Source organism: Acanthochromis polyacanthus, chromosome 3 (assembly GCF_021347895.1).
Source record: "Acanthochromis polyacanthus isolate Apoly-LR-REF ecotype Palm Island chromosome 3, KAUST_Apoly_ChrSc, whole genome shotgun sequence".
In the NCBI taxonomy this organism is placed as follows: Eukaryota; Metazoa; Chordata; class Actinopteri; family Pomacentridae; genus Acanthochromis; species Acanthochromis polyacanthus.
This window is the reverse complement of record NC_067115.1, coordinates 27,056,725-27,078,516: the sequence shown is the minus strand read 5'-3', so window position 1 is coordinate 27,078,516 and position 21,792 is coordinate 27,056,725. Positions and strand designations below refer to the sequence as shown.

Here is a 21,792-nt window from a genome sequence, read left to right as displayed (position 1 = left end):
TTTTGTCCACGTGTGTAAATCTCATGGTTCAGAACAATACGAGAATTTCTAAAGCATCGAACTGCAAACAAAGTATTGTTGTGTTCCTACAACACAAAATCCCTTTTTAACTCGTGCCCAAAAACACATTTACATTCTGGTTAAATTATGACATTTCTCTATTTCTTTATATATTGAGAAGCTTCGAGATTTGACATGAAACAATACACATCATTTCTATTTGTCCTCCCAACCTTCCCTCTAGAGTACTATTTAAGCCCTGATTCAAGGTATAGTACAACAATATACAATACAATTAAACACATACGTCTTACAACATGAACCTATGAAAAGGAGGTTTAGGAACTAGACCTTAATGTGACTATCCCTGACACCATGTGGGACCTCAGTATTATTCCTCATCAGGGGAAATTGTCAGAAATGTTCTCAAATTCAAATGCCAGCTGTTCTGGATGTTATTAGATGTTATCAATCTTTAAATTATTTCTAGGCTTCAGTATCTGCAGCATAACATTAGATCCAAGTCTGTATGTGTCAAAAGCTTCAACAGCATTTATTTCACTTTAAAGCTCCAGTTTATTAAATCGATAGCTGCCTGTCCCTTCTTTTTTACACAATCGATCAAGTAGAACACAATATGCCTGCAAAATAAGTAGCTAAGATCCAACCTGAATGATTACCTTCAAGTAGAACGTGGTTTCCCTTTACTGGTTAATAGGAAAACTTAACCTTGTGTGCATTTCCAGTGTTGTACAGCTGTTGTTGCTGTCTAACATTTATTCTTTTGTCCTTTGCTCACGGATCCTGTCTTGGCATTTGTTTCTTTGTGTTTATCTTGGACTTCATCCCTGAGTTTTTGCAGCAGATACGCGTCACGTGTCATCCTGTCCACTGAAACATGACAGGCTCCCTTTCTTCCACTGATATATTTAAACGGAGATAATGCAGTTTACAACGATGTCTGTCGACCACTGATACTTCTTTCTTTATTCTTACTTGTTATTATTAATATTAACCCAGTTTGGAGTTATTTTTGTGTGGAAAAAAAGATAAAGTGCAAGAAAACAAACAAAACACAGAGAGAATACAACTAGAGCTCCATCTATTGACAGTTCTTTCATCTCGAGAAAAACTGCAACTGCCCAGAGAAGTGATTAAACTATAAAAATTAAGACCTCTACACTACTAAAAAAATCTAAAATGTTCTGTATTACCCTATAACTGAATCACAGCCATTGCTTTGTGTTATAACCTGGTGAAATGTAATATAATGATGAGTCATTTCACGACACATTGAGGATTCTGTATTATATATTACCATCAATGTTTACTGTTCCTTAACAGCACCAGACAAACGTTTATTTAGTGGTTAAGTGAGGTAAAATATTCACTCAATTCAACAGTAATCCAACAGCCCTTAGAGAAATATCAAAGGTTGCCTTCTCTTCTCTTAAAGTCAAAATTGCTGTTACTTCTCCTCAGTGTACAGGCTGAAAGAGGAGATTTTATACTCTTGTCTTTTAATTCTCAAAAGAAGAAATACTGCACACAGAAATAGGCCACGATGAAGTTTGAGAACATTCTTGCTGAGATTAATGGATTCGGAAGATTTCAGGTAATGATCATTGTGATCAACTTCATCGGCCGCTTCACGCTGCCCTGCCACTTCATGCTCAGCAACTTCATAGCAGCTGTTCCCGCTCACCACTGTGACATCAGCTCTCTGGACGATGGGGGTGTTTTTATGAATTTATCTCATGCCGAGAGGCTTGTTGTTAGTATTCCGGTCCAGCAGGATGGGACTCCAAGCTCCTGTTCCATGTTTACGGAGCCTCAGTATCACCTGCTGTTGAATTTCTCTGACATTACTGACGCACCCACGGTGCCGTGCCAGAACGGATGGGTGTACGATAACACCACCTTCAAGTCCACTCTGACCTCAGAGGTGATCCTACTTTACATTTATTTGAAACTAAATAAAATGTGCTTGTTAAGTATCACCTTGTAGGGCCAAGAGAAACAGCGTGAACTTGTCTTTTCTTTATTTCTTTGCACTAGTGGGACCTGGTGTGTGATAAAAGAGGGAAAAACAAAGCAACTGCTAGCATCTTCTTTGTTGGAGTCATGTTTGGAGCCATGTCTTTTGGAAGTCTAAGTGACAGGTACCAAAGTTCAGCTATTAGGCTATTATTTACTGGATTTAATGATTAACTTCAAATCAAAGTCTTTCAACCAATCACTGAAATTATATTTGGAAACTTTGTGGCTTTCTTCAGGTATGGCCGAAGGATCATGCTGCTGGTATCTTATGTGTCTGGAATGCTGTTTGCTATTGCGAGTGCATTTTCTACGACCTACGTGATGTTCGCAGTGCTGAGGTTCTTCACTGGCTTTTGCATCACTGGCATCGTCATCGCCTCACAAGTGCTCAGTAACTCATCTTTGTTTTATATCTAAACACTGCACAGAATATAAGATAGATCAGATACAGTATGTTCAGTTCACCTCAGAAGACGAGGCTACCATACACAAAACAAAACACAATTTCAAGCATTGTCGTGAAGGTTTTCTGTGAATGTTGATGTGATAAGGTGCTGGTTCTTTGCAGGTGTGGAGTGGGTGGACATTGAGCACAGGAAAGTGGTGGGCGTGATCGACAGCTTATCCTGGACAGTTGGGAACATAGGCTTTGCAGCTATTGCCTATTTTGTGAATGATTGGCGGTGGCTGATTGTGAGTGTTACATCACCTTTAATCCTGGCCATCATCATGTGGAGGTACGACACAAACACTCTCTTAGAAGCCCCCTGCCCATTTATCTGGATAGGCTGTGTTTTCTGTGACCGAGTAACTATGTATGATGTTGAAAGATTAACACTGAGTAAAAGTCTACCCCAAATTTCAAACTTTCAGCAATAACCCTGTCCTCTCTGATTTTTTTCTGCTGAGATTCAGGGCTGAGCAGACTTCATTTTTTCATTTTTTAAAATTGTATTTCTTATTTAAACAGTAAAACTATCACCAACAACTCTGTCTTGCATCAGTGACAAAATCCACTAGGACACAAATTGGATTGGAGTCAAAATTCAATTTAGAAATTCCAGTGGGATGCTCCTTTGCTTCCTACTGAAGTACGTGACTGAGCGGTATTAAGCATTTTAAACTCTCAGGTGATGCCATTTGATCATTAGCAAAGCTACAATTTCAAAGAAAACTGTCTACTGCTGTGTTGCATTGTAGGTAAATCAAAGAAGAAAAGCAAATTGAATACAAGAACACAGTTTTTCACTTCTTCATCGACATTGATTTCCATCAGTTTTTAAACTGTTTAAACTGTTCAATTTTATTTAGCAGACGCTTTTATCCAAAGCAACTTAAATCTGAGTTAATGCAAGATCAGCAGGGAAGCACTAAGGACTTTGCCCAAAGGTCCTCACTGGACAACTACTCCCTGAGCAGGATTGAACCATCAACCTCTCATGCTAAAGTCAAGGGTGCTTCTCCCTGAGTTATCCAGCTGCAATGAAGGCAATAGGATTGTCCTGTCAAATCGGTGGAGTTCTGTTTTAAACTTTTCGGGGTTTGCAGCATTCTGTACATGACCTTCTTTCTTTTGTCTCTGTATACTATACTACGTACACTACGTACAGTACACTAGACCTGTTTGCACTCACTGTTAATCTTATTACTACGTCAAGGAGGTGGAGCCTCGGCAGTTATGTGACGACCGGGTACGGATTTGGATGAAATTTTCAGGGAAGGTCAGAAATGACAAAAGGACCAAGTGATTAGATTTTCTCAGTGATGGCAGCTTATAGTCTGGATCCATGGATTTGTCGAAGATTTCTGTATCATTTGCGAGAACAGCGTCACTGTAACTATGACAAGTGAACACTACATCAGCTGCCTGCTGATGGTCACATGATTGTGATCCTACTACAAATCGACACGTTGCAAACTTATTGGGACTTATTCATGGGAAATGATACAAGGAACAAACTGATTAAGATTGTGGGAGGTGTTTCCCGAGGTCCCATCCAATGTCACGCCGAGTTCAGGTATCACGGTACATAATAGTACGCATGGCAAGAACACACGCCTCTGCCTGTAGGCGGAAAGGTCATTTAATTGTGGGGTACTTTCTGGTATTTAAAACGGCCACCACCTTCTATGGTGCTGTGATTATTACCCATGAATTTGTTCAATATTTTCAGCCATTGGAAATGATACGACTGAGCAGCCTTGACGAAGTGCTGCACTTTCTTGAGTGCTTTTCTTGCTTTATTTTTAATGTAAACATATAATTGAATTTTAAACAAATAAATGTATTTTTGTACTTTTGTTATCATTTGAACTACAACCATCTCTGCCTTAACATTAGGTGGCTGCCAGAGTCGGCGAGGTGGCTCATTGCCAATGGGAAGTTTGAGCAAGCCCAGATGTATTTGAAAAAATGTGCCAAGATGAATGGAACACAGGAGTCAACTGTAGCACTAAAAACAGAGGTTGGTGTATTCCAAATGAAAAATCGAATCTTGTGGTGCCTAATACACCATGATAGTCTTTAATTCTTTCGTTTTTTCATCACATGGTTTGAAGCGTAATGCTGCCTTGCATTCTTTCAGACATTAGCCACTATCATCGTGACTGACAAAAGAGATCGTTCCTATTCCTACCTCGACTTAGTGCGAACACCTGAGATGAGGAAGCTGGCCCTGCGCACTGGTCTGTTATGGTCTGTATTAGCGGTGCAATGAGTTTAGGTTGTAAAATATCATGTCTCATCAATTTCACATGTTAATAAATTCCCATAAAAGCTGCTGATGGATTTAATGAGTTTATACTTTCTCCGTTGTCAGGTATTGCATTGCAAACGCATATTATGGCATCAGCCTCAACATCGCAAGCTTTGGGCTCAGCTTGTATCTCACTCAGTTAACCTACGCTTTAATTGAGCTGCCATGCAAACTGTCAAACTACTACTTGCTGGATAGGGTGGGCAGACGGAGCATTGAGGTGGGAGCTCTGCTGGTTACTGGGGCCTGTCTTGGAATCAACATCCTGATACCAAAAAGGGCATCCATTACTCTCCTGAATTCCATCCAACTGTAGCTATTTCAGTAAGAGGTTACAGTCTCTTTGCATGGGAAGGTGTAACTGATTTTGGTATTTTCATGAATGAAATCAACTATTAAAACAAAAAGAAGAATCTGTCCTCTAAATGTGTTTTTTCTCTCAGATATGTCTGTTGCCCGAACGGTGGTAGCCATCATTGGAAAAGGGTTTTCTTCAGTATCCTTTGCAACTGTGCTGTACAGCTCTGAGCTGTATCCTACTGTAGTGAGGTAACTAGCTGTATGTGCACACTTTCACTCCTCATTTCAGATTAAAACTGAAGAAATTCAACAGATCTGTGTTTCAGTTTTGTAATGCATCAAAGGAGCCCTGCAGTTACAGCCTCCTCTATGGTTTTTTGTACTTCAGGCAGAACGGTATGGGCTACAACTCCTTCATGGGTCGCTTTGGTGTAGCTGTGGCTCCTCTGATCCTTTTACTGGACGAGTCTGGAAGGATCTGCCCCAGGCCGTCTTGTGCTGCACAGCTTTCCTTGGGGCAATGGTGGCAAGAACGCTGGCTGAGACCCGCAACAGGTGCCTGCCCGAGACCATCGAGGATGTTGAACAGAAGCAGTAGTTAACAGGACCGCTGACTTGTTTTTCTCGCTTTGTGTTTCCTTTTTGTCTCACTTGCGTCATTTGTCTATTTTTTGTAATTTTTGTTGTTCTTTTTTTGTCTTGCTTGTGTCGTTTGTCCATTTTTTCATTTTGTTTCTGGCTTTTGAGGTTTTATGTCTCGTTCTTGTCAATTTGTCTAATTTTTGTAGTGTTTTGTCTTGTTTTGTGTCTTTTTTGTCTGACTTCTCATGTTTTGTCATTATGTGCTTCCTTTTTGTCTTGCGTCATTTGTCCATTTGTTAAAATATTTTCTGGCTTTTGTCGTTTGTCTTTTTTCTTTTTTGACTCCTTTGTCTTGCGTCATCTGTTTTTCTGTTGTTTATTGCTTTGTTTTGTATGTCTTGTTTCTTGCTTGTGTTTGTTGGTCTCATTTGGTAATATTTTTCTTTTTTGTCAGATTTTTGTTGCTTGTCTCATTTTTGTCATTTTGTTTCCTTTCTGTCTCGCTTGTCCTTTTTTTTCATTTTGTTCTCTCATTCTTGTCATTTTGTCTAATTTTTGTAATATTTTGTCTTGTTTTGTTGTATTCTGACTTTTGTTGCTTGTCTCAAGTTTTTGTCATGATTCCTTTTTGTCACGCTTGCATTTGTCTTTTTTGATTACTTGAGCACACATTTAGTAGTCATTTGTAGCTTCAATTTTCAAATAAAAACTATGACAGTGCAGGCACGTACAGCGGGGTTGACCACTGATATTCTGATCAGTAGTCCACAAATTTAACTATTGTCCCACTGCTTCCATGTTACGTTCTTCATGAACATGGGTTGCTACAGTTCAGCCAGTTATATTGTAAGGTATGTTTCTGTACGGCGTTTAAAATTCGTGCTCCATGTGTCCCCTTTTAACTTTGAGCACCTGCCCCTCCAAAGTCTCTGCACGGCCCTGTGACAGTGCTTACAGGTTCAAAGTTCATTACTGACAATCTCGATTTATTTGGGAACACGACTGACTTTATTTTTGGAAATAACACTATAAATAAGCCGATATATTATAAAGCAATAATCACAAGCATTTGTCACACTGCATGAATGTCTGCGAGCAGTTGAAAGATTTTATTTTTTCTAAAAATCTGCATGGCACAAACTGTTAATTTCCATCTTGTGAATCACTTTTTGACTAATAGATATTGCCTTGTCAGCTTCAGTGGATACACAATGTCTGCTTAATTTTAATAAAACTGTTTGACAAGTTTTTGTTTCCTTAGAGTTTCAAACACAAAACTCACTGTCAACATTTTCTGTGCAACAGATTTTATCATCGAGCTCCATGGTATGTAATACAAGAAAGTGAGTTGAACTGTAACGAACTGCTGTAATCGAACCAATAAATCATAAATTAACACGATGCTGAGTCATGTTCAAGTCACAGAAGTTATTAACTCGTGTATTCTTTCATCACAAACCAGCCTTTGAAGTATTTATTTACACATTAAATCTGACATTTACTCCTCAACTCCAACCAAAACAGTATCTTGACAAAAGAGTAAAAACCGCTCCCCGTGACCGCACTACTTTCGCAGCTGAATTTACGGATTCATTTATACACGGAAATTAAGTCAAAGCTCCTTTATTAAAGAAACAAAGCAAGCGCAAATCTTTGCTTACTCAGCAGTCTCCTAAAAGGAAGTCCAACCACATCTAAATGACATGTTTCTGATATTCCTTTTGAAAATCATCGTAGCCAGGTCTAACAGTTGCTGTGGATATTTAATCTGACAGTACACTTAGTTACAGAATTAACATTGATGGGAAAAAGAGAGAGAGAGAGAGAAAAAAAGAGCAAACAAAATATAAAAATCAAAAAGCCAATTTTTTTTTAAACATTAAGATACAATGATACAGAAAGATCTAAAACTATAGTATGTAGGTGTTGTCCAGGAAACTTCTTGGCTGTTCAGTACTGGGAATACTCTTTGCTCTCTAGTTTGGCAATAATTCGCTCCAGCTGTCTTTTAGCTTCACATTGTGGGAAGTTACTCATTTCATAGTACTGGGGTGCGATCTTCACCAGCCTGTAACGAAGAGAGGAGAACGTCAAGAGATTGCTAATCTTGATTTAATTTAACCCCGTTTGGCTCGAAATGTAACCCACACGTACCACTCTGGCTTGATGTCTGTGCAAGTGCGGATGTAGTTCTTGGTGGTGAGGACAAATTCATTGTACAGCACCCACTCGGGCTTGTGGTCCAGGACTGTAGATGGGTGCAGCTGGACCACTTGGTTGTCTTTTACTGTGAGGTAATGACCCGTGCGCTCCAAATGAGCCACCTGCAGGAGGAAACAGAAAAGACTCAATATAGTAGACCTTTGGCAAAGTATGGAGGCATGTTAGTACGCAAACATCTCAAGTCAAACATTAAATAATTTCCTGTAAAGCAGTGGTCCCCAACCACCGGGCCACAGACAGAAGAAAAATGGCTTATTTTATATTCTGTTTCTGGAGCAGTCTGCAGGGTGTTTTATTTGAAAAATGACTAGATCGTCTTCCCGTCGCCTCTGTCTGAGCTGTTTCCTGCACTGCAATAAAGTTGTCAATCTGCCAAAATGAATGAAGACCAAATGTCTCTGGAGCGCTTCTTTTAAAACAAGAAGAGATTTGATGCTGACACAGAAGAAAAAGGTAGTAAATGTTTAACAATAAGTAATTTTACTCTTTAAAAAAGCAAAATACGATCACTACTACTTTGCCAAGGAGCGCGGTGGGGATATGACGATGGGCGTACATCTGTCTGTTCACAACATTACGGATTTGTTTGAAATTTGTATGAAATTTTCATAGGTCAGAAATGACACAAGGACCAATTGACTACATTTCGGCAGTGATGCAGCTTATAGTCTGGATTTGCTAGAGATAAAACTGATATTGAATTGATAAATTGTGGCAGTGTTTCCTGCCGTCCGCTACATATTTAGGTCACACAAGGTCATTTTTTATTCAAGATTTCACCTGTCGGAAATGAAACAATGACTGAGCAGCCTTGGTGGAATACTGCGCTCTCGGAGTGTTTTTCTTGTTTGTTATGTGCACGATGACCGGTCCGTAGAAAACTCTCTTGCTCGAATCCGGTCTGTGGTGCAATAAAGTTTGGAGACCGCCACTGTGAAGACATTATTGGGACGGCATCAGATCAGCTCACCTGCATGAAGAAGCCGGTGCAGAGCGCTCGTCGAATGTTGATGTAATAATCTCTGCTCGTGAATTCTGTGCTCCGGCGAGGCAGATTGAAGCGGTCCATGATCCTGGACAGCTGTTGCCGCACATTGTCAGCGGACATGAGTGAGCTAGTTGACAAAGTTGTCGTGCACCACTGGTTAGATTCATGGTCTGGAAAAAAAGGGACGACAAGCATTCCAGTGTCAAGTATCGGCTCTTCTTTGATGTTATTATGACAACAAAATGGAAGCTGCACTAACCGATATGATTAACACTAAAAGGATCAAATAATTGCAATGTAAAGAAGGTAAAATGGCAAAGAGGCATAGAAATATGAATCAAATTTTCAATTTCCTACATTTCAATGTGTTTTGGAAGAATGTATTGTTTTTCTCACCAAAATGAAATAAAAGGGCTCTACAACTGCACTGCCCAGTTGACCAGGTGAGTAACTAGCTCGTGCAAGGTGTCAACTCATCTTAGTTCAATTTAATCTCAAGCGGGCTGGACCAGTAAAATCACAGCATAATAACCCAGACATAATGGCAACTCCAAATAGTTTCCTTCGTTTTAGCTGGAAAAAAAGGACATTTTGAAAATGCCCACATTTAATTATCTTTTGCAAAACATCATGAACAAACTGAAATTTCTGTACAAAAATAAGTGCAGTTTCAACCAGTATTGAGCCTAAAAACTTCTGCAGTACAGTGGAGAATTCAAAGTAGCAGTTACTTTTTTTTTAAAAAATTGCAGGTAATGTCGTCTCTGTAATTTTTACACTTTACAAAGTCGTCTCTCGGGCCGGATCGGACCTCTGGTGGGCCGGTTTTGGTCTGCGGGCTGCATGTTTGACACCCCTGAGCTAGTGGATCGAATCAGAACTAGTGGGACTAAAATAAGAGAAAACACTTCCACTAAATAAAGCTAATGTAGCTCCAATATGTGTGTCCAAAGATGTTCGCTATTACTTAATGATATGCTGTGTCCCAAGAGGAGCAAAAATATGCAAATGTGGATTTTACATTCACTGTGCTGCGGCATCCATGAATGCAGAAAGGAGCTGCTTCATATAGACTGATGCTCACTTTGTTTGAAGGCGTGGTAGACGTTGAGCAGCGTCAAGTGGTCTCCATCAATGTGAGCAACCTCATCTTGGACTCGTCTGCTGCCTTCTTAGCCTCCGTGGGACGGACAAAACACTGTGGGACTAAACAAGGTTGGTATGGGCCCCAACAAAGCCGCCCATAGGGATGAGTCAAACATTCACAGAAAAATGGAGCAAAGCCTATGATGCTAGGGCACTCGACACTGCGCTGGGACAGGGCAGACCACAAGCTCTATCAAAGGGGGGGCTGCAGTCTTTCTCATGGTCATTCCCAACTGTAATGGCTATTAGCTCGTAGAGAGAGTGGGGGTCATTTAACCACATCTGTAAAACAAGAGTTTTCACACAACTCAAAGCGTTAGGGACACCAGCAATGCTCGGACTTTTTACGTTTCAGAAATTTTCCCTTTTGACTCAAACAATTATGATTCGCTCTTTAAGTGAACAGATGATTAAAACATTTCCAGGCTACACAAGATAAACTTATACATATATACACTAGTTACAATCCAAACTTCATTATTTCCAATAAAAAGAAAAAAATGCAATATACTTGACAAATGTGACCAACTTTAAGTGGTGCCTGCCCCTATCCACATGCTTTGGGTGATGAAACACGTTGAATGTGAAACTCACTGTTCAAAAATATGTAAATATATTCGACACTACAAATTTAAAGTTAACATTAAAAGTCCAAACTTGGCGCTTTCCTATGACAACTAAAAGGCTTTTCTGATGATGTGAACTCATATTGGTGCTGCATGTCTGAGAAAAATGTCATGAATGTGTTGTTCAGAAATTGTGACGGTATTTGCATGCAGCACATGTCTTTCACACCATAATAAACCTGTCTTACTGCTGAAGTCCATATTTGTAAGCCGTTAGAAAATTTTAATTGTCTGACTACTATACCTCCAAGCAAACGATCCTGAATATTATTGAATGTTTGAGAATTAAAGTTTTACATTCATTATCGATAAATAAAACATGCTACCATCGGTCTGCATCTGTGTGTGTTCTCCAGGAAAATCTCTAACATCTGCTGCCTTTTCACTTCTGAATGAAACGTGGCATAATAATCTGCACGTCACTGTCATTTTTAAAGTAATCTTTATTCTCTAAGCTTCCTTCATGTCTCAGTAGATCCATCTGCTCTCTAAAGATTGTCGTAGGGTTAGGTTATCTCTACATGTTGCAAAATTCAAAGGTTTTACTGCTAATTAGCTAAAGCGACATAAATGTGCAAACTTTTCACAGCACAGAAATGTGAAAAAAAAAAATTACCAAATTAAACGTGCATTAATCTATGATAAACAGCCCTGCACTAAATCATAACATTTCAAAATGTTGTGCACAAACTAGCTTTCAGGTTGGGATCATTTTTAACGCACACCGGTGTTCAGAAGTGTTTTTAACCCTGAGAGACTTGGCCTACAGTAGGCATGAAGGATGTCAGCCCAGTCCTGGGCATTACCTGACAACATGGCAGTAATGGAAGGATCTCGTTGGAGCAGTTAAACTCGCAGCTCGCAATCACCATCTTCGCCAGTTGGGGATCCAAAGGAAATTCTGCCATCATGGAGCCCAGCTCCGTCAGGTCACCGTCATCGTTGAGAGCTGCCAGGTAGTTCAGCAGCTCCAGGGCCCTCATTAACGTCTCAGGAGCTGCAGTGAAGAAGAGGGAGGAGGCAGGAATGTCAGCAAGTCATGCCTAACCAGTATGTAAGGATAATTTACCATTCACAATAAAACGGATGCAGACTGACTCACCTGGTGGATCCATGAAGTCAAAGTGCACCAGGTCATCGATACCCAGCTTTTTCAGCTGCAGCACAACCGACCCCAAGTTGGACCGAAGAATCTCAGGATACGTGTTGTCCTGGAGAGTGATGATACAAATTTTTAACGAGAACTCTACTGTAAGAAGATAAACTACAAGGAGCAATATCAACTCAGCTAACACTTGTCCATTTCAGTGCTGCTCCACGGCTTTATACTCACTGTGGTATTCAAAGACTTCATGTAACTGTGGTCACTTGCCTGCATCTCTGTTTTGTAGGCCTTCTCTGTGTAGAGGCGGAAACATTTCCCTGGACGAGTTCTGCCAGCTCGTCCTGCCTCTGCTGGGCAGAAGCTTTACTGATGGCTGTTGACGAGCAAGACTCGACTCTGATGCGAGGATTGTACACCTGGACGGATGTTTGAAAAGCATGTTTAAGTGAAAGAGCTGACACGGGCTGCACAGGTTGTGACCACAAAACAACATCGACAAATAATAAACAGATCAACATTAAAACTTCAGAGATGCACAGAAAGATCCAAACCACCTTTAAGGACTGTATTTGAGACAGAAAAATACACACAAACTGAGGTCAAACAGAACAGGATCACTTGTTGCCCACCTTCTGTTTGGCAAAGCCAGGATCAATGACAAACACCACACCATCGATTGTTAGAGAGGTCTCAGCAATATTGTCGACACCACGACCTGAGGAGGACACAACAGGGCTGTTAGATATATGTTTCGAAATTTCATCAGAGGAAACTCTATGCAATCTGTGTTACTATTTAAAATGCACCTTTCTTCCTATTGCACCATTGGGCTTCCTTGGAGGTGGTGGCTCAAAGATCCTTTGCTGCTGCTGTGGGGGCACGTGGAATAAGTGGAATGATTTTGATGTCTCCCGACTTCAGGGCCGAGGTCATCGACCTCACGCTTGATCCTCTTGCAGGCCTCATCAATTTCCTAAAAAAAAAAAAAAAAAAATTAACTTTGCTTTTTGGGGAAACAGGCCACTGCTCTGACTTTTCAAACAAAATTCAACTGGATTGAAAATATAAGCATCAGAAGTATTACCTCTTGACCAGTGAGGAGAGAAGGCAGTCCCCTTCGTCTTCTCACACATATGAATCTGGATGACGGTGCGGATCGCTGCCTCAAGGTAGTCCCGCTCTGGCTCAGGGGTGTAAAAGATCTCTACGGGATGTGGTGCGTCCAGGGATAGTCAGCAGAGGACAGCTGTCGAAATACACCTGGAACTTTCCAGCATCTAATGTTGGCACTCATGACAATCACCTGTGCAGAAAGAATGATTACAAAGGTCTTTTTCTACTCATTTCCACTTAAAGGAAAAGGGTGTAATTATTAGGTTCATGGATACAAAAGACGCTGCTCTGATATTGATGTGATTCTGTTTTCCTGTGTGTAAACTCTGACACTCATCTATTCTAATTAAAGCCAGAGTATGCAATGCATCCAAGGCATATTTTTTATATATATATGTCTTGAAAGTTTCTTTACATCCTGACAGGAACCAATAAATCAAGTCTTCCAAAGAAATAAAATTTTTAAAAAAAGTTATCTGTGGCAGTCATAGGCCTGTATAAACAATGTCCAATCATTGCATTTGCACCACATGAGATAACTGAAGGCCCCCTTCTCTGTCCAACAACACATCAGCCTGTCTGCAAACACTACCTGCATGTCACAGGAGACTTTTAAAAAGCTAGGAATACACTGCAAGAAATAGCAGACAGATAGCACAAGAAGGCAGACAAAATGCATCCACATCTCCACCTAAACCTACTACATCAGATAACATAACACACTTTACGCTTTCTGCTTTGTACGATCATGAACACTAGTTTCAAGACACTACGTCCACAGTTCTAAATGCTTTTGTATCAACAGATTATGAGAATCAAAAGCCGCAGCTCTTCAGATGTGTCCACATGATTGATTTTATGTTTTTTTTTTAACTCTGCCTCCTAAAGTCTTTAAAATCCTTCAAATGAAACACTACAACATTGAATAAGGCACTAGTAAACACTACCTTGTTTCAAGGCTCAACACGCTAAAAACAAAAAGCACATTTCAAGCCTATGCTGTAAAGCAGGCATTGTCTGTTTTGTAGGTTACAGAGCTATTACCGAACAATCAGTGTCTGTTTAAAAAAATTACATCTATAAATCATTTCAGCTGGTACACTAGCTTTTTGTACTAATTTCCATTATACTCAAACACTGAGTAAATATAGATGAGTTTTCTTAATCTGCTGATGTATTTAGTTTGGCATTTGGAAGCACCAGGTTGCAACAAAGAAAAATGCATGTGAATAATAACAATGATCATTTTTATCTCTACAGCACCTTTAAAAACAGCGTTCACCAAGTGCTTTGACAGTCAAAGCATGCAACACAGGACAATCAAGCAAGATATAGGCGACAAGTCAGAGCAGTCAATTAAAATAATAGTAAAAATGTTTCATAAATTAAATGAATAATTAGCTAGATTAGCACTCAAATCAAACAAGGAACTAGGAAGTTTGAAAATTAAACAATAAGACTGAGGGTTAAAATAAAAAAGAGAATTACAGAGCGAGAGAGACAACTTTACACTGAAGAACCAGGCAGCTAAGAGTAACATAAAACAACAGAACATCTAAAGTAAGCAGGACATAATGTGAAACAGAACACAAACTAAATAAAGCTAAAATTAAACGTCACATCAAAGCAAGTCTGTAAAAGTGAGTTTTCAGAAGTGATTTAAAAGAAGTCACTGACTCTGCAAGCTTATCTTCTCAGGCAGGTTGTTCCAAAGAGGAGGGGCCCTGATGGAGAAAACTCGGGTCACTTTAGATTTAAGCCTCGACTTTGGAACAGCCAGAAGGATCCATCTGAGGATCTAAGGCTACTACCAGGCTCATGAAGGGGTCAACAGATCGCAAATGTAGCTTGAGACCCTGACGAGCTTTTAAAGTGATCAGTAAGATCTAAAATCAATGCTAGAACGAACAGGGAACCAGTGGAGAGAAGCCCAGGATAGGCGTGATGTGATGTCGTCTGTTAAAATAATGTACTACCGTTATTCCAAAAAGGAAAAAAAAAAATACCTTCAGATCTGGTCTTTGACGAACCACTTCCTTGAGAACTCCCATCAGGATATCTGTGGCAGAGTTCGCTCGTGGGCTTCGTCCAGAATGATTCACACCGTATCGCTCCAGCAGCGGGTCGTTCATGGCCTCTCGTAGTAACATACCGTCTGTCATGTACCTGAAGAAATAAAGGGGCTTTCTTTGTCAGTATGGATGTTCTGGATTAGAACAAGTAAGACTAATCACAAGTGGTTTATGCATAAGCCAGAGCACCACTTACTTTAGTATAGTCTTGGCAGAGCTGCAGTCCTCAAATCGGATGGAATAGCCAACCTCTTGTCCAAGCATGACGTCCATTTTCATCCGCCACCCTTTGAGCGACACTCATAGCTGCCACTCTCCTGGGCTGAGTACAAGCTACTGCCCTCTTAGGACCAGGTAAGCCTCTCACCATGTCACGCACCACTGCGGGATCTGGAGTTTCAAACAATCAGCATCAGACTATCGGATATCACATCCAGCACATGAGAGAGGAAGTTAATTCACCGCATTTCTCACCTGTGTCGTCTTTCCAGAGCCAGTCTCTCCGACCAAGACAAAGCTCTGATGACGTTGATGATATCGCTGAAGCTTTCCTTGTACTCCCACACTGGAAGCTGTAACCTCTTCTTCAGGATCTCGTAGTACGTGGCGTGTGCGGCAGGTTGGTGAACGGATTGATCTGCTGTTGCACGGCCATCTGCTTGAGGGAGGCAGCCCTGCTGAGGTGGCTGCCGTGCTGTTAGAAGGAGCAATGGTCGGCTTCGAGTCTCTGTCCCGGTCTCTGTCCCTGTCCCGATCCCTGTCTCGGTCCCGGTCCCTGGAGCGGTCCTCACGGTCTCTGTCGCGATCCCTGTCTCTGCTGTCAGAATCAGAACAGCATATAATCGTAAATGCTTCTGCTTTAAAGACATCATACGGAGGCTATTTGCTCATTTTCTAACCATAACACTAATTTAACCGCCACACTGATATCCTGTGCAATTAATGGAACAGTTTCCTGTGTGTTCACAACATTAGCAAAATATGCACCTACCCTGAGAGACAGACTTTGGCCTATGTGAAGTGCAGATGTTTAACTGTTAAAATTATCAAGTTGAAACTCCCACTAAACAGTGGCTGAAAGTGAACTAGTCTTGTGATCAATGGCCCTTAACTTTTTGCAGTGTCCTTTTATTGTGGTCTACTGTCCTACGCTATGTTGTGGAGTTATGTGATGATCAGCGTACATTTGTCTGTTAGTCTGTGCGCAACATTATTTAAAAATTAACGGATTTGCATGAAATTTTCAGGGAAGGTCAGAAATGAACACAAGGACCACCTCATTAGATTTTGGCAGAGATGCGGCTCATAGTCTGGATCCACGGATTTGTTAAAGATTTCTGTATTGCGCGATAGTAGCACGGGGTCACTGTAGCTATGACAAAGAGTGAACGCGACGTCAGCTGGCTGCTGATGATCACATGATTGCAATCCTACTGCAGACTTATCGGGAAATGATACGACTGAGCAGCTTAGGCAGAGTACTGTGCTCTCTGCGTGCTTTTCTTGCGTTTCTTTGTGTACTTTTGTAATGTGACATGCTTTTATTGTAACCTATTGTCCTATGTTTCACTGTTATTTTTTTAACCTGCCCTGGGACTGCGGATGTAAATTATCATTGTTGCCATAATCCGGAATATTACGTCTATTGCTGTCTAAATAGACATTCACTAATGTACACCGTCCCCATCAAACAAATGAATAAAAAATATGTTCAGGTAACCGTCAGGTACACCTTGGATGCTGGTGTGAGGGTTTTTCTACAGTTAGGAATCATGATAATTCCAAGCCAGTGTGTATACAGCACTGACCTACGTAATGTATACAGTACAACCTGATAATACTCGATACTGCCATCTGAAACAAAGTTGGACAACTTGAGGAAGTTACGCAATTGCAAATTTCTGACAGATATTGCAAACATGTTATGATTTGTGCGATGTAATTTTTTAAAAGTCCAGATTCAGGTCAATATTAACCGTTGTAATTTAAAACATGACAACTATCTAATACCAAATTAGATACCATCTGAAAAGTGACTGCCAGACAAGGATGGCATGAATTCGTCAAAAAAAAAAAAGCTGACATGACAGTTGCATTGTTTCGAATCCTGACATTTTTTTTAGTTATAAGGATTTGCACTGTGATTGCAACAACCTGGGATATTTTACAGTAGAATAATTAAGTTGTCAGTACTCTCTGCTGGGAAAAAAAATTACTTTACAGGACTGCAGACATTTTTCTGCAATACATATTTACATATTTTCTCCAGAAGGCTTGAATAACTTATGTGATGGCTTTTGTGGCGTTGATTTAAATGTCAAACAAATCAGGCATGTAGTGGCAGCAGTTGCATGACACTGCATTAAAAGGTACCTGGTTTAGACAGCTTTATCCTTTCTGTGGCCAAAAAGTTCACATACAACTTACTGAATTTATTTCACAACCAAATTTTCCTTTTCAGTGTTTCTCTTTCCTGTCACTAACAGATTTTGCTGAGTGCATGCCAACGAACACTGTGTCTTGTAAATTTAGCTAAAAACAATAACCCTTAGTGTATGCAAGAGCCCTTAATGGGAGTAAATTATCTTAAAAACAGATTTCTCTTGTATATTAGTGAAGGGAAATTGTAACCATGCCAGTTTCTTTTTGCATCAAGCAGCTGAAGAGTTGTAGCATTATGTGTTTGAGTTAGACTTCACCTCCTGCAATGCACAGTGGGCTGGGACCATCTAGAAAATTTGACCCTCTCCAAATTGCTTTTATTTTTGTTTTTCTTATGATAGAATAAAAATCCAGTTCAAAAAAAAAAAAAAAAAAAATCAAGTCAAACGGTCTATTCTTTAAAAGTTAGGCCAGTTTGAATCTCAGGAAATGACACATTCCACAGGCGTCCAATTAGCGTAAGTAGCATAAGGTTTTCATTCTATTTCTTGTTGAGAAATTAATAATTTTTACCGGAGATTTTAACAATATTCAGGTTTACCTGCTCCAAATTTTCTTAATTGCTTAAATTTAGAAGATTTCTGCAAAGTTTGTAAAAATATAGTAAATTTTCACTTTTTTTTCTGAGACTATTTTCATGTACCACCCAGAATATTTTCACTTGCCATAAGCCAGATATGGGAAAGTATATATTTTCTGAAAGAATAGGATGTCAGGTATTGAAAAATACAAGTGTCAGAAAATCTGGCTTATGGCAATTCTCACAGATCAAATTTTACTGAAGAAGGTCTAAGTTCCCATGTGTGGACCTTGGGCGATTGATGTTAACACGTATGTATCGAAATTGTAAGTAGTACTTCTAATATACACATACTTTGCAGTATAAAAAGACTTCTAGATGTCTCTAAGTGTAACAACTGCCTTCAAATTTTGAAAATGGTCATTTAAGGCATCAATTTAGGGCAGATTTCATTAAAAATTCTTGAAATTTGGTAGATTTTTCCAGTTTTTGTCACAATTTTTCCTTTTAAAGATTCACATTTTTGTATTTCTCATTAAAACAAAACTACATAGAGCAGTGAAATAGCTTGCAGAACTAGTTATGGTTTAGAGAACCAAAATGCACTTATCTTTACTTGTACTGCATGGATCATAGTAAGAATTAGCTGTAGGAAATTTCCCAACAGAGATAAACACCCAGTGAACGTGACATTATGTAGTTTAAGTAATATCTTTGTGAATAATTCATTAGGTTACATGGTTAAGTTCAGAGAAAAGCCTTTATGTCCTGTGTTATGATAGGCCTATGGAGGACAACTAACTTCATGTTTCACTGTTATGTTTTTTGTAAAGTAGTCATTTACTCTGCATAGAATTAGTTAATAAAACATTTGAAGGCAATATCATGTCTCACCTTTCAAATTTACGTTTAATCACCAAATTCCATCGGTGGAACCCTACACTTATGTCTAGAAAAATCTCCCTGCAGCCTTAACTTTTTAATAAATTTAAAGATATCTTTTTAGATGTATTCCCAAGTATATTGCGGTTGAAATGAGCCCTCAATCGCTACCAGGGGATGATTTTAGCCAAGATATTACATTTTTTCCAAAAAATAAGCCCAGCAGCCCACTGTGCAATGGTACTATTCTGCATTGCACATATTTCTACATTTTGGTACAATATTCTCCTCTGACACAGATGTGATGGCCCATATTTTACACCGCCCTATCTGCAATAATGCAATATATGGACGCTCAGTTGTCAATTTATTATCAACACCCAGCTGCAACAAATATATTGTAATGCTACAGCAAGAAATACTACTTATTTTTTTTACCATTTCATTAAAATCAATTTGGAATTTGTGCAAAATTTGCGTAAACCTATAAGTGTACTATGCAACCAACTGTGAATTAAGTATTAGAGTCACAGTAAAATATAATGCAGTTAATCGCCTTCAAAAAACGAATCCCTCCTCACAAAATTGTTCCAATAAAGCTCAGCATTAGTTCTAACCTCCATGAAGGCAGGCTTTATTGCATGACGGTTCGGCTGCATTGGTTTCTGTCAGTTTAAAGACACTGACAACTGAGAGCAGGTCTGTACTGAGTGTTTCTACGGAGCCGCCAAAGTTTCGGTAAGCTAACGCAATGCTAACAACGACGTTTGATGGAATTAACATATTTGTACAATTTACAATAGTGGCTCGCTAATTAAATACGCCAATAACAGTCTTTTTAATCGTAGATAAGGTTAGCCAGCTAAGTCAACTGAAGCTAGCTTGAAAAGGTTGTTAGCAACCGGCTAAGTTAACGTTAGCCGCACACACGTGCCTCAACGGTAAAGGTAACGTTGATGCTTCGTTTGTTAGCTTCAGTCGTGCTCCCGTAGAACGTGAAGTGTTAAGACAACATAACTAACATTAGTGAGCTTATATCAAAAGAACAGCAAGGTGACGTTAAGAAGACGTAGCTAAACCAGCGGTACAACCCTAACGGCTACGATAATATTGTCTCGTTCGGTCTCCTACATCTGTTAGCCAACTTGACTAGCAGCGGCTAACAGTTAGCTTGCTACCTAACTGGTTTAAGCGGCCACGTTAACTGTGGAGCTGCAACTTACCCATCAGACCTCTTCTTATTGGAGGAGTAGTCATCACCCAAATCCAGACGATGTCTTTGGACATCTTTAGGGGGTAAATGCAGCTTATCCTTTATCAATCAACGTGAACACAATTCTACCGGGCAATATGCAGACTGAGTCGGTTTCCTGATCCTGTCCTCGAAAGCTTCTTCATTCCGTAATTGTTTCTCAGCCTTCATTACTGCCGCCTGCTGATCTGGAGTTACGGTGGCCGACAGTGCAAACGCGCTGCAAACGGCAAAAGCGCTGCAAACACAGGAATGATCCAAAACCAAAAACTCACGAACACATAAAGCACATGCAAGAAAATATGCTGCAACAGAAACCTGCTGCAATCACAGAAACGACGCAGAAGCAGACTTGCAAAATCACAAAACAAATGCAAACGAAAACTGCTGCAAATACATTAAAAGACATACAAACCCCAGAACGACCCCAAGAGAAAAACGCTGGATTGAGCTGGTGCACTTCCGTTGTGGATTGAATTTGCAGCGTTTTTTCTCTTGCGGTTGTTCTGGGTTTTCTGTGTGTGTGTGTGTTTTTATATATTTGCAGCATTTTTCGTTTGCATTTGTTTTGTGATTTTGCAAGTCTGCTTCTGTGTCGTTTCTGTGATTGCAGCATGTTTCTGTTGCAGCATATTTTTCTTGCATGTGTTTTATGTGTTTGTGAGTTTTTTGGTTTTGGATCATTCCTGTGTTTGCAGCGCTTCTGCCATTTGCAGCGCTTCTGCCGTTTGCAGCGCATTTGCAGCGTGTTTGCACCTGCCGGCCACCGTAGGAGTTGGACTGCAATTTACTGTTGGAAATCAGCCTATTTTACAATTAAACGAGCCAACAGAATATGTGTAAGGCTATTTTCACTCAGTTCTTTTGATGGAGTAGTCAGGAGACTTCTTCTTAAAATCAAAAGTATTTATTACAGCAAAACTGAATGTGTGATACAGAGCTCTGGGCCTGAATCCTCTGTCCCTAACCACAACAAGTGTTCAGTCAGTTCGGATGGAAATCAGACCGCTAACAGTACCTGGCACGGTCTTCTTATACTCTAACAGCGTATGTAGCTATCTCGGCTGGCCGCCCCTCCAGTGCTGCCTTGGTCCATTCTCCTCTTTCACAGCTGATGTTTGTCATTATCGCTCTCGTAGGAATGACTTCACCTCTGCAAAGCAAGATTAGAGACTGCACACACAACAAGCTCATGTTCTTTACTGATTACGGCTTACGTCAAAAACTGTCTGTACTTTTATAATCAAAAACTGTACTTTGATTATCAATCACCTTATGTCTTGATCATCCTTGCGTTCAAACACATGAGTAATAAGTAAAATAAAGCATAAGCTCCGCCTTATTGATTATGGACTTTTCTTCTTTGTTTCATTACAGTCACACCGTGGTAATGATGCTCTTGACCTTCCTATTCCTCAGAACCAATACAACTCTTTAATATGCACTCTTAGCAAATTATAATGCACACCATTTCCCACACTACAACCACATCCTTTGTCAGAGGTTTGAGATTTCTGATTGATATTTGACATAAAATTGATCTATTATTTTTGTAGTCAAAGCCATTTTCAGTACATTCACCACAGTATATTTGCACCGACTCACATCGACTCACTCTAACATGTCTTATCTTTTCTGCACACAATCACTTCAACATGTTATAATTTTCTGCACAGGATTGATTTCAAATGTCTTATTGTTTGCACTACAATAATACCCAATCTACTCAGTACTTGCATATGATT

The 21,792-nt window shown here is 39.8% G+C and overlaps 2 protein-coding genes across 2 annotated transcripts; one reads left to right on the top strand and one right to left on the bottom strand.

Annotated features, from left to right (window-relative positions):
• The first annotated feature begins 1,564 nt into the window (after window positions 1-1,564).
• Window positions 1,565-5,897, top strand: LOC127533092 (solute carrier family 22 member 7-like). Its single transcript, XM_051945296.1, is given in 10 exon segments — window positions 1,565-1,945; window positions 2,059-2,162; window positions 2,277-2,431; window positions 2,609-2,777; window positions 4,382-4,505; window positions 4,626-4,735; window positions 4,860-5,074; window positions 5,240-5,345; window positions 5,485-5,561; window positions 5,564-5,897. Coding segments are annotated over 10 exon segments (1,572 nt in total). The 3' UTR covers window positions 5,695-5,897.
• A 1,388-nt stretch (window positions 5,898-7,285) lies between these two features.
• LOC110968441 (ATP-dependent RNA helicase DHX15) lies at window positions 7,286-21,172 on the bottom strand. The gene is given in 29 exon segments (XM_051945969.1): window positions 7,286-7,746; window positions 7,833-8,002; window positions 8,872-9,059; window positions 9,974-10,033; window positions 10,036-10,095; window positions 11,468-11,491; window positions 11,494-11,658; window positions 11,764-11,872; window positions 12,034-12,110; window positions 12,113-12,182; window positions 12,396-12,501; window positions 12,559-12,646; window positions 12,649-12,739; window positions 12,851-12,878; window positions 12,880-12,980; window positions 12,982-13,050; window positions 13,052-13,069; window positions 14,886-14,947; window positions 14,950-14,977; window positions 14,979-15,045; window positions 15,148-15,224; window positions 15,226-15,317; window positions 15,320-15,341; window positions 15,426-15,481; window positions 15,484-15,555; window positions 15,558-15,614; window positions 15,617-15,768; window positions 20,019-20,107; window positions 21,092-21,172. Coding segments are annotated over 29 exon segments (2,397 nt in total). The 3' UTR covers window positions 7,286-7,628.
• Window positions 21,173-21,792: the final 620 nt, after the last annotated feature.